A 13563-nucleotide genomic window follows, 5' to 3' on the forward strand; every position below is an offset into this window, starting at 1 on the left:
ATAATGAAAACTAAGTCACATTATTAAAGAGAAAACTTTTTGCATGTTCCTGACTTGAGAATGTTTAGAATGTAACATTTAGAAATGCTGAAAGCAAACTATTTTAAAAGAGAAATCTTTTAATGAAAAACAGAGCTGGAGGAGTGTTTTTTTTTTTTTTTTAAACAAGATCACCCTCTCCAGTTTCCTCCGTGACATTTCTCCATCTAGAATTTATATTAGTTCTTGGCACACAGCAATGTGTATATTTGTTAGACAACTGATTTTAAAGAATAAAATTGATTTAAAAAATTGCTGTTAAAATATTCCAATTCTTCTGCATGCCAACCAACATTTTCATTTACAGTGCCAAGAGCGTTCTGAAAATGCAACTGTGAACACTGTGGCCAGGTATTAAACATGTTATTTTGCTAAAATTTCAGCTAAACATTCTGATTTGAGCTTATTTGTCAGGAAGAAGGCCTGAAATGTCTGAATCATTATGGAGGCCATGCCATCATCTAGGTATTTTCCCCAAGTAAAACAAAGAATTCAAAGGGATCTGAATATATCTAGTTTTTCCATAAAGAAAGGAGCTTGAACACAAATTTACCCTTTTCAGCCCACATACTGGTTTGGGGAAATTAGTAGAAATTATTCATGAAGGATCACCTGGGTTTTTGTTTGTTTTTTTTATTTGTTTTTGTATATACTACTTTTGGAAGGTATGTATCTTTGATAGAGGAAAAGGGGCAATCCCGTTCTGAATGAGGCTCAATATTCGGAACCCTGCCTAAAGACCAATGTATGTGGCTACCAACAAAGTCAACTTGAACTGGAGAGCTTCAAGGACCAGAGCTGCTTAATAATTTCTAGGGCCATTTTAATATCTCCCTTCCAGACAGCTGTCATGAATATATCTAAAACTGGGTACTTAAAATGCTAGAGTGGAGGAAAAATCGGATTCTCCTTCACCACAAGCCCACCCACATTTAATTACACACCATCCCAAGACTTGACCCAGAAAACCCACACTGACAGGCTGCAGTGACTAAACTTGGGTTAAGCATGTATGTGCTTCTAGATACAGCCAAGGACTTCACCTCCTCCCCCAGCCACAGACGACTTGACTGCAGCTGAACCCTTGGAGCACCTTTCTTTTTGCACATTATTTGGTGGCTAACACGCAGCGCCATAGGTGATCATTCATATTTCTGGCATACAGATCTTGGCTTCCCAACTGGACTGCGAGTTCTTCAAGGCAAAGACCACTTTACATCATTTGAGTGCAAGTTCTTTAAGGCATAGACCACTTTACACACTTTGCATAGAGCTGGCAATGAATGGATGGCTATCAACCGACCTGAACAGACAAGGGGACAGGGCAGGCTGTAAGCATCTTTACTGAGATATTAATAACTCGCCGCTCGGAGGAAGTATGAACTAGTAGCTAGTAGCTACTAGTAGCTTGGAGGAAGAATGAACAGCTGTGACGACTGTCCAATATCAACAAATTCGCTTCATCGTTTATGACTGAACATCCAAGAACTCACTTCAGGTCTCAAAAACTATCAATCTGCATGCTTGAGCCAGCAATGAACTGCGTATTTTAGGATTCAGAATATAGGCTAAAATAAACTTGTGTCTGTTTCAGGAGTTCCTTGTCCATTCCACCAGCACCCGTTTAAAATAATAAAGCATCAGTTTAAGAGGGTAAGATTTTCAAACACGTGTCAGCTGAAGGGTTCACAAAGGTGGTGGTCAGATTTTAAACCTTTATAAACGATTTTCCTTAGGGCTGGAGTACTTAAGCGCCAGGTTTGTAACAGATGTCCCAGACATGAAGTTTCAATTTTTCTGAGCGTCAGCTACCTCTTTTGAGGATCTGAGGAAAATTATGCAATTTCTTCACAAAAATTCCTAACACAAAACAGTTCATGAAGCAATGGCCCCCAGATTAAGAGGCCTTGCTCTAAGGCTGTTTATTCTAACATTTCCCTGAAACAGGGCCTGGGTGGCCACCACCAGGCGGTTGGGTGGTGCTGGTGGGAGGCAGCAGGAAACCCATGAATTTTAGAAAAAAAGTTTCCCAGCTGAATCTGACGGGCAGCCCGGCGAAGAGGTACGTTAAGAGAATAATTCTGCTCAAAGGGCATCAAGTGAGAGAAACCGAATCCAAACTTCTCATGACACCGGAGGGCACGGCAGCCTCCTGGCTTCCTCTCTCAACCGATACTTCCAAGGTCGCGAGCAGCCACTTCCGGGTCAGCTCTTCGGACTTCCGGGTCAGCAGGACCTTCCCTCTATCATGCCATCAGACACCCCAGGGTTTCAGAAGCATTTTGTCTGGATTACATGACGCTCTGGTAACACTTATTTTAAAAAACTGCGATTAAAAAAAACCCCAAGACCTAGGACAAGTAGATGGTGTATTATTTGAGCTAAGATAAAACCAACTAGAAATAGTTACTTCTGTGACTTTATTTCCCCGATTTTGCTTTGGCTCAGATCTCTTCTACAAAATTACTTTCACAGTTATGGGAATGATTTCAAGTTCATACTTTTTTTTTTTTTTTAACCCAAGATAACCAAGAGTTCAAATACGAAACTGATTTCAAAAGCAGTTCTCCCCCTACCCAACTCGTGTGCATGTGCTGTCTCTCAAAAATGAATAAACATTAAAAAATTTTTTTTGAAGCAGTTCTTCTGAGTATAAGAGTTGAGTTTTCTGTGAATCGCGGCAGGCAGTTAAGTTCCACTGTTAGAGTTTTGTTTGTATTTGTTCAGAGACAAAATATGAAGTACATGAAACTCACACTACCAGCAATCAAAAAGGACTTTATAGATATACGCACCCCGATGTTCACTGTAGCACTATCAACAGCAGCTAAATTATGCAAACAGCCCAAGGGTCCATCAACTGATGACTGGATAAAGGAGAGGTGGCTTATGTACAGAATGTAGTATTATTCAGCCATAAAAAGAATGAGATCGTGCCATTTGCAGCAACGTGGATGGAGCTAGAGGGTATAATGCTAAGTGAAGTAAGTCAGAGAAACACAAATACCATATGATTTCACTCACACGTGGAATTTAGGGAACAAAACAAATGAACAAACAAAATAAGAGACAGACCAAAAAAACCCAGACTCTTAAATATAGAAAACAGATGGTTCCCAAAGGGGAGGTGGGTGGGAGGACGGTGAAATATGTGAAGCAAATGAAAAATACACTTACTGGGGCACCTGGGTAGCTCAGTCAGTTAAGCATCGGCTCTTGATTTCAGCATAGGTCATGATCTCACGGTTTGTGAGACTGAGCCCTGCACCAGGCTCTGTGCGGACAGCACGGATTCTGCTTGGGATTCTCTGTCTCCCTCTCTCTCTCTCTGGCCCCTTCCCTGCTCACTCTCTCTCTCTCAAAAATATAATACATAAACATTAAAAAAATACACTTATCATGAAGAGCACTGAAAAATGTATTGAATTGTTGAATCACTATATTGTAAAACTGAAATTACTTTAACGCTATATGTTAAGCACACTGGAATTAAAATTTTCAAAAAGACACATTGAGGAAAAAAAGTGCTTTACAGAACATCTTTGGTCATCAACAGATTGCGGCTGCGTCAAAATTATGACAAGGTCTCTTGAATCCTAGAAGAACGTTGGTGACCTTCTATGTGAAAAATAGAGTATGTACAATTCAACTTTTGTTATGAAATTACATCTCTAAAATACAGAGCCACACACATACACACCTGTATACACCAACCACACAAGGGGTTACCCCAAGAGAGCACAAGGAGACTTTCCCTTTTTATTTTGTGCTCTTCCTGAACTGTTAATTTGTTACGAGCACATATTTTAGTTATAACTTTAAAAAACTGAATCGGGGTGTTAGGCATTATGGTGCTACAAAAAAGAATGTTCTTTCACTGTGAAAAAGTGATGCCCTCCCATCTCCAACCTAGAAAAATGGAGAAGTCTCTGGACTGCGCACGAATACACAAAATTCAATTTAGGCTTCAGCTTTAGCTTTTACGCAGACTCTGAATGACTCAGAATTGAACACTTATTCTGTTTGTTTTGTGTTTTCCCATTGTTACCGGTATCTTTATCTTGATAGAACTGTTTGTTGGGGAGGCATAATAATTGAGGGAAGAAGGTGACGGCCAGAATTATGAAGACAAAAACTTGGATTAGAAACAAAAGGCCATTTGTACAATTTGCATTTGGGCCACTTGTTCTATATCTACACTTCCATTTCTGGAAGTACTAAAACAGCAATGACAGCATTTATTGATCATTTACACTCTGTGCTGCAGACTATTCCAAAAGCTTTCCTCCTATTGACTCATTAAATCTTCATTTCAACCCCACGAAGGAACAAAGACAAATTGTCCTAGTGGCCGAGAAAAGAATCTGAACCCAGAATGTCCGGCTTCAGAGCGAAACTTAACTTTTTTTTTTTTTTTAATTTTTTTTTAACGTTTATTCATTTTTGAGACAGAGAGAGACAGAGCATGAATGGGGGAGGGTCAGAGAGAGAGGGAGACACAGAATCTGAAACAGGCTCCAGGCTCCGAGCCAACAGCACAGAGCCCGACGCGGGGCTGGAACTCACGGACCATGAGATCATGACCTGAGCCAAAGTCGGACGCTCAACCGACTGAGCCACCCAGGTGCCCCAAACTTAACTTCTTAAAATAAAGTACTAGGTTCATGTAAGGCATCATTTCTATGCTCTTTTGGTGATGTCAAACTCAAATTCCACATTGTTTTCACTGGGGGAAAAAAATGCCTATGCTCTACATGAAATGTATCCTAGACTGGGCGTGAACAATATTCTGTATCCTACAGAGCCCGCGGTAAGTCCCAGTGATTCTGACACGCCTTCACTCTTCACAGCCTGCAAGTGCTGAAAAGCTCTACTGTAACAAGCTACTTTAATTTTCAGTCCATATAACAATAACGAGTAACAGAAGCTTAATGCTCTGGGTGAGTCCCTAATTGGACTCCTTCTTCACTAGAACTTTAGAATACAAATGTGATGTGAATTACAGAAATACTTTATTTTTAAATGTTTTTTAACATTTAATTTATTTTTGAGAGACAGACAGAGACGGAGTGTAAGCAGGAGAGGGGCAGAGAGGGAGTCACGGAATCCAAAGCAGGCTCCAGGACCTGAGCTGTCAGCACAGAGCCTAAAGCGGGGCTCGAACTCATGAAGTACGACATCACAACCTAAGCCCAAGTCGGATGCTCAGCCAACTGAGCCACCAGGCGCCCCCAGAAACACTTTAAATTTGCTCTTGTGTGCTGGGAGGGGGCTGCCACTATGACCAAGTAAGTGCTATTAAAAATATTCATACTTTTGTTCAAATGCTGTAGGTCTCCTGTATTTTAGCTGATTAAATCGGTGTTCGTTTGCGGGGTCAGATCTAAACAGGGATGTCAAAACCTTCTCCCTGTTCCTGATGCTCATGGTGTCAGGCGGGTGACTGCAAGGGTACAACTAAATATTTTTGGCAGGAATGTGAAATAGAAACCCCAGTTTGGGGAGGAGGGAGGAAGCTGGCAGGAAAATGTTCTTATAATGGATGATGCATTGTACCATCTGTGTCTGGAGGTATTTAAGAGTTTTATTTTGACTTCACATCTGACATCATGATTTTTAAAAAGAAGTAGAAACAAACATATTATTAGTTACTTAAGACTGCTTCAGTCCACGTATCATTTTAATCCTATTTACTCTAAAATGACCCCTCTGTACATTTACTAGGCTTGATTCTAAAAGGCAAAAACCCCACACATCAGCTGTCATTGCCATGTTCATTTTTTTTCTTCTATGATAAGCTATCTCTTCCATAGAACGTTTACTAGAAACTAACATTAATTCAGGTTTGAGAGTGAAAACCTAGGAACACATAAAAGTAATCTATTTCAGCCTATTTTAATCATTACTCTTTTGACTGTAAAGGGAAACAAAGAATTAAAAATTTTTGTTAATGGTTTATTTACAATTCAGTCTATAATACATGTTTTCATATCAAATTAAATGCACACCATACAATCCATTTGAAGCATTAACATTCATTTTACCTGAAGCATTAGTCAGAGCAGAGAGTGTGGGGTTTTTTAAATTTCTTTTTGAATGTTTTATTTCTTTTTGAGAGAGAGAGAGAGAGAGAGAGAGAGACACACACACACACACACACACACACACACACACACACACACAGTGTGAGCAAGGGAGAGGCAGAGAGAGAGAGGGAGACCCAGAATCTGAAGCAGGCTCCAGGCTCTGAGCGGTCAGCACAGAGCCCGATGCGGGGCTTGAACCCACAAACTGCATGATCATGACCTAAGCTGAAGCTGGACACTCTATCGACTGAGCTACCCAGGCGTCCCGAGAGTGTGTTTTTAGTAGCTTTCCAAACCTCAAATACAGTTCAGTGTCTCAACAAAAGAAGCCACACGGGACACACACGATTAGCACCATCACCAATGACAATAAAGGCTTATCCCGGGCTCACCGTGTGCCCGCAGTGAATACAGAGGCAGCCTTATAGGATGGGTGCCCTTCTGTTCCCATTTTACAAATAGAGGGTAAAGAAGGGTGACTCTGTCTCCCCAGATCATGTTGGTGTGAGAGAGCTGGAAAACCAGGAACAGAACCCTGTCCTACGATGATAAGATGCACAATTAGAGACACATGGCAAAGGGAAGTCCTTCTAACGAGGCCTGCTGGGAAATACTGTATGTCCTAAAACTTTCTGGGGTAATTTCTCAATTAGTTTCAATTTAAAGAAAAGCTGGGGTGAGCAGGAATCCCCCTGAAGAGAGGAGGGGAAAGACAAAAATGTAAGCACCTATCAAAATGAACCACGGGAAAGGCTCTCTTCTCTGAGTTCGGGCTGCGGACGCCCTTATCAGAGCGGCCTTTCTGGACCACCCCATTTCCGATAGCTACCCCCCACCCACCCCCCCGGCCCCAACCATCTCCACTCGCTATCCCTATAACTGGAGTTCTTTTCTTCATAGCATGGATCACCACCTGACATCCTTCAGATCTACTGTTTATTGCCTGTGCCCTCAACAGGAAAGTAAGCATTGTGATGACAGAAGCCTCTAACTGTGCTTGGAATGGAGTAGGAATTCAATCATTACCTCCTGAATTAGCAAGTGAATTCATGGAATCGCTCTCCCTTGGTAGAAGTTTTTAAGCTTTTTTTTTTTTTTAATGTTTGTTTATTTGAGAGAGAGAGAGAGAGAGAGAACACGCATGCGCGTGATTGGGAGGTGGGGGAGGGGGGAGGAGACAGAGAGAGGGAGACCCAGAATCCCAAGCAGGCTCCAGACTCTGAGCTGTCAGCACAGAGCCCGATGTGCAGCTCAAACCCACAAACACGAGATCATGACCTGAGCCAAAGTGGGACACTTAACCGACAGCCACCTAGGCGCTCCATACCTTAGTAAAAGTTTTAATGAGAAACATTTTATGCCAGTATGTGTCACTGATCACATACAGGTAACTATGATTACAAACTGTGGGACTTTTTCAGGCTGTCCTGTATAAAATGAGCAAGTAACTAGAAGATGTCGTAGCAAACCGGTGCATCCCAGAAGACAGCCACTAGGCCAGCCAACGCTGGCTTGCTTTTCTGCTCCCGGCCACAGTCGTCAGCCAGAGGCCAGTGAAACCATTAGACAACGAGAATCAGCAGAGCTGTTTCTGGGTTTTGATTCTTGCTGCTTATGGGTGTTCCTGCTATGCACTACCATTCTAAAGCTCTCTCCACGGTTCCAAAAAAAATGGTTCCAGCAATTAAAAAGACCCATACCTCCTGGAAGTACATTATTATTCCCACCCTCCCTCCTCCCTGGCTGCCTCAGAAACCCACCTACCTGTGACTTTACCCAGACTCATTCTTGGGAAGTCAGGGTTCCTCAGCTCCTCCGTACTTGCGGACTTCATGACTGAGTTGATCGAGGACAGGGTGCTAATGAGCTGCGAGTTCAGAGAGCCGATCTGCGAGTGAGGCTCCCCAAAAGCCTCTGCCAGCTCGCTGTAGTTCTCAGCCAGCAGTGTCTGCTGCTCAGCCAGCAACTTCTGGACCCGCTCAATGTAATGATCCAAGCCGGTCACCATTCCAGCGGGAGCCTGGGGCAGGGGGCTCTCCGCGAACTCGCCAACAGGCCCATCTCCTACGCCTACGCTCCTCCTGCTGGCTGCCAGCCCCAGAGTCAACTGTGGAGGGCCACAGGCGATGGTCCTCATTTTGAGACCAACCAGATAATTGTCATTAATATTTATCTGCCCCACGCCTGACTCTCTGGTCTTCACGGCCGACGGCCTGTCAAACCCAGAAGTGCCAGAGAGCACGGTTCCAACTCCGATGGACCGTGTGTTGGTGGAGGAATTGACATCCTTCACGCGGCCTTCTCCTACGGCCACCGTCCGCATCTCCACGGTCTGAGTGCTGGTCTGCTTGTCCAAAGTGCTGAGGGAAGTGCTGGTGCAGGATTCCGCGAGGGTAACCACCTCGGTGTTGGTGCCCCGGTCCACCTGCTCCCAAACCGTGCTGGTGTGCCGGCTCGCGGTACGAGGCACCGCCATGACAGCAGCCTCCACCTGGCCAGCGGCCTCCGTGTTCACGCTCCGGGACGTGAGCTCCTTCGGGGGGCAGACAGTCACATCAACGGAACAATCCCCGCAGCCGATGGATCGCACTTCTTTGAGATTCAGGTTGGTCTTGAGGAGCGACAGATCGTGCACGGACTCCTCCGTGTTGCTGCCCGTTTCGCAGACGCTGATTTCCACACCCACGCTCTTGTCGCACGTCTCCACGGACCTCCCGGTACCCTGCTCGTGCGTTTCCACCCTCTCCTTGACAATCCACCAACTCATGGGCAGCTCGGGCCCCACGAGCCTGCTCTCACAACGGGGCCGGCAGGAGACGCCCAGGCTGTGCATCTGCACGGCGCTCCCGACACAGGCATCCGCCAGGTCCACGTGATGGCCAGCCGTCTGGTCCCTGGTGGCCACCACCGCCTCCACCATCTTGCTGAGAACCAGCGGCTGGGCCGTCACGGCTTTGTCCGCCTTCTTCCTCGACCCCGCGGCCTGCAGCTCTTGCTTGAGTCTAGTCATCTCGCGGTCATGGGTGGTTTCTTTCAGTTGCACTTCCAGGCGGTAGATCTTCTCCTTCAAGGCCTCTATGGTCTGCTGCTGCAGCTCGATTTCCTTGTCCGCTTCCGTGGTCACGCCAAGCATGGCCTCTGTCACGCCGACCCCACAGTTCCTCGACTCGGTGGCCGTCCCGACGGCGGCGTCCTTCCGGGACGCGGAGCCCCTGCGGTACACCACCACGCGGTCCATGGTCTCGTCGGCACCCACAGCCACGGACCGGCACTCCCCGTCCTCCCGGGGCCCCGAGGAGGCCTCGCAGCTGCCGTCCTGGATCTTCCGCTCCAGGGCCTGCATGTCTGCCGCGAGCTGCCGGAACTCCCTGACGCTCTGCGCGCTCTGTTCCACGCGTCGCACCTCGTCCTCCTCGTAGTCGATGTACAGTTCACCTCCGCCGCTACTGCGCCGGGCCCTGGAGAGCCGCTCCAGCTGCGACGCGCTCCCCGCACTGTAGGACCGCTTCCTCACACCGCACGCGTCGTTCTGGGCTGTCGCTCTCTGGTGTTTCAGCTGCGAGGCCAACTGTCTCTTCTCCTCTTGCAAGACGGAGATCTTCACCTGGAGCACGGGGATGGTTCGCACCTGCTCCTCGAGCTCCTTCAGGCGCTTCAGGGCAATGGCCATCTGCTCGCGGATGTGCTGCAGGTGCATGGGGCTCACGTTGGTCACTGGCGTGGAGATCCCTGAGCTCAGGGGGCTGTGGCGGATGGAGCTCCCCATGGGCGACGTGGTGGCCACGGCTGGGGCATAGCCGCTGTACTCGCCGTTGCCTTGGTATCCATTCTGAAGTTGGTGTGCGGCAGGATTGTGGTTTCCGGAACCCATGAAGGAGGAGAGCGAGCTCGTGGAGCCCATGCCTCCAAAACTGGCCAGCCTGGGCCTGCGGAACTCACCCGGGGCCACCTGCATGGTGACTCTCTCCTGTTCCAGTCTCCTCCGGGTCTCCATCAGCGTCTTGGTGACATGAAGGTTGTGCTTTGGGAGTTGAGGGGAGGGCGGTGGCAGCTGTCGACTTTCTGGGACGGTAAGGAAAGGGGGTGAGGTCTCCGGAGGGGCAGGGGGCCTTGGGATGGGAGTCGACGTAACGTGGCTTCTGGCTAGCAGGAAGTGAGGACACTGCCTGTTGTCATCACTGTTGGAGGACGAGAGGGATTCCGTGGAAGTCCACACAGCCTGCTGACCAGGCACGGCCCTGCTTTCCGGGCATGGCACCGACGGCTTCCGCCTCTTCTGGATGTTGAGTTTCTTGATGGTGTTTCCTTTCTGTATGTCGTCCACGTACTTGAGGAAGTCTAAGTCCAGCTGATAACCATAGGGGGTCTCCACAAAGTAAGGATCTTTCTGTTCCTTGTCAGGATCTCCGTTCAGAACATCATCTGTTTTTCCTAGGAGAGCGAGAAGGGAGTATTATAATGCCATGTGATACACTCAGTGATAAAAACCAATATCTGTATATTCGGCAGTGTGGCAGACTAGTGTGATTTCAGAGTTGACGGACTTCTGTCTGTTCTGATCCTGGATCTACAACCTGACAGTTGGGTGAGTAAGTGAGTATACCCCTGGGAACTTCAGCTTCTCCCTGAGTAAAAATGGAAACAAGTATATTTACCTCATAAGGTTGGTAAAGAATGTAATGAGACTGTGGTTTTAAGGATCCCAGGGTATATGAAGTCCTTACCAACTACTTTTATTTTTGGAAAGAACATATTGAAAAGACTTGTGTTTTCAGGGAGATCATTTCTTTTGTTGTCTACAGGCCACTGAGGTATAGAGAACAGTCCTTAAGCCTCCTATTTTCGGGGTGCCTGCGTGGCCCAGTTGGTTAAGCATCTGACTTCGGTTCAGGCCCTGATCTCACGGCTTGTGAGTTTGAGCCCTGTGTGGGGCTCTGTGCTGACAGCTTGGAGCCTGGACCTGCTTCGGGTTCTGTGTGTGTGTGTGTGTGTGTGTGTGTGTGTCTCTCTCTCACAAATAAAGACATTAAAAAACAATTTTTTTTTAAAGACTCCTATTTTATAAAGTGAACTATGAGGCACCAAAGGTGAAAACGCTTAGAATAAAGGACCACATCAGTGCAGATCTAGGAAGCCCGGGACGTGAGTTCTCCCCACCACTGGTCTTTTGCAGACACTGCAGCCTTTCTAAATGGTGGCCGAAAGCACCCCAGTGCCTGACCACCACCACAAGATCACAATTTGCCTTGACCCTTTCCTTGCGGAGAAAGCCAGGGGCAATGAGTGATTAACTCTAGCAGCATGTGTGTAAGAACACAGAAGGCAGACTTCAACTCTTCGTGCCTTCCCATTTAAAAACCACCACCACCCCTGTCCCAAACGGAGGAGAACTTTTCTCTCTTGGATTTCTTTTGGACAAAACATTCGATCTTCCAAGAACACCTCCTTTTGTATTTGTAACACGTCCAAACAGATGCAGAAGAGAACGAAAATAAAAGCAAACCTATACTCTAAACACTGGATCATGTGGCATTCAGTAAATGCTACTTGGGGCTAAACCAAACATTTAGAAAAGGAAACACAAGAACTTTTCAAGGCACAGACCTTGCTGCTGACCTGAGCTGTGCATTTCAAATAGAAAAGCAAGGCCGTTTTTGTTTGTTTAAATTGCAGGATTAAGTAATGTGTTTTCCTAGAGTCATAATAACAAGCTCTGCTTTTTTTTTTTTTTTTTTTTTTTTTTTTTGAGCAGTGGAAAGATCCCAAAACCAATGAGTGAAAATGCAAGCCATGTGTACCCCTGCTCCTATCCTGGGTGTAAAAACCCACCACATTGCCGGACAAGCATTTCCAGTTCACTTTATAAAATTTGGGTTGCCTGCCTGTCCTTCCTAGTCCAATCACTGCTGGGCATTTGCACCTGATAGGGTGAAGGCACTGAGTAAACCTTTTGCCTCCTCTTTCCTCTGAAAAGTTGGAAAGAAAAGTACGAAAAGACTGCCAAGCAGTGGAGTAGAAAGGTTATGTATTCTTCGTGTCCTGATTTAAAACAATATTAAGCTGTTCTCCCTGTTCCTATTTAGGCACTGGATTTCATTTCTAAAACGTGGAAATTCTATTGGAACCAGGTGCTCAGCTTTAATCCTTTTCTAAACTCGGGGTGAGCTGATGAGGAGCCGGTACCCGAATACTTGGGCTCACGCTAGCAGAATGCTTCCTTCCTTCCCTCTTTCTTTCCTTTTTAACTCCACACGGGCAACACGCTCGCTCAAAATATGCAGCCCGACCTGTTTCCAGAACTGTCTGCAATTCCACAAGCAGAGAGAAGCCACCGGCTCGGGTGTCCAGAAAAAGCAGGCGGATCTGACCAACGGGATCCGGCGATTCTAAAACCGGGCCACCGCTCCTGCAGGCCACGGGGAGCGGGTGCCCAGGCCGGAGACTGAGCTCCGCGCGCGCATGCCCGCCGCGCTCCGCTCCCCGCCGGGCCCGCTCGCCTGCCCGCCGCCCCGCCACCAGGTGCCCGCGGCGCCGCGCTCCCCGCCGGCCTGAGGCTCGCCGCCCGCCGCCCACCCGCCGGGCGCCCGCTGAGCTCCGCTCCCCGCCGGCCGGCTCCCCTGTCCCCGCACACCCACAGGCCCGCTCTCCTCCCTCCCCGCCGGCCTGCCCCCCGCCCGCCGCCCCGCTCACCAGCTGGCTCCCAGCGCGCCCGGCCCTGCCTCGGGCGCCCTCGATCGGTCTTCACCCCGTAAGGAAAAGAGGTTCAACATTCGTGCACACTTCGCCTGGCCACGCGCAGACACCATAGGCCCGGTGCTCGCCAATGAAGTCTCCCTCCGGCTCCGGTGACACCGCCCCCCGCACACACTCAGCTGCTCGGCATTCCCTGCTTTCTTAATGAAAACAGGAAACCGGCAGCTTGTGCAAATGTGGGTTCTCTGTCCCAGGCGTCGCCAGGCATAAAAATAAAGCCCGCAATTTAAACCTCTCCACACAGAGGTTCTGTGTCCGCCGTACCAGCCACTTCGTCCCCGAAGAGTTTGTGTGCCGGTGTGGAAACTAAGCAGCCTGGGGTCTGGGTCACCTGAGGAAGTTCCAGGCACAATGGGCGCCACTGTCCCCTGCGGGAAATCTCAGCACTGGGCTCATAACCAGTGACAAGCAGTCATCCTTTGACAGTATTAATCTCAACCGCGCCTGTGCCACTGATGAAAAGCTCTTCAAAAACAAACACCACCCCCCACCTTTTCCCAGCTACAAAAGTAGTCCATGCTTATATTTAAAATAAAATAAAATAGAATAGAATAGAATAGAATAGAATAGAATAGAATAAAATAAAATAAAATAAAATAAAATAAAATAAATAAAAAAATAAATAAAATAATCCCGTACAGGCCATTTAAAGAATGAAAAAAGTCACTCTTCTCTCACCACCTAG

The 13563-nt window shown here is 47.2% G+C and overlaps 1 protein-coding gene across 2 annotated transcripts in view; it reads right to left on the bottom strand.

The window, feature by feature from the left end:
- Positions 1–13563, bottom strand: part of KANK1 (KN motif and ankyrin repeat domains 1) — a 142474-nt gene that overhangs the window by 23552 nt on the left and 105359 nt on the right. For both annotated transcript variants that reach the window (XM_049633219.1, XM_049633225.1), the window contains exon 3: positions 7890–10556. In XM_049633219.1, coding sequence (XP_049489176.1) covers positions 7890–10556 — 2667 coding nt within the window. The remainder of the gene's footprint in view (positions 1–7889; positions 10557–13563) is intronic.

Source organism: Panthera uncia, chromosome D4 (assembly GCF_023721935.1).
Source record: "Panthera uncia isolate 11264 chromosome D4, Puncia_PCG_1.0, whole genome shotgun sequence".
Lineage (NCBI taxonomy): Eukaryota > Metazoa > Chordata > Mammalia > Carnivora > Felidae > Panthera > Panthera uncia.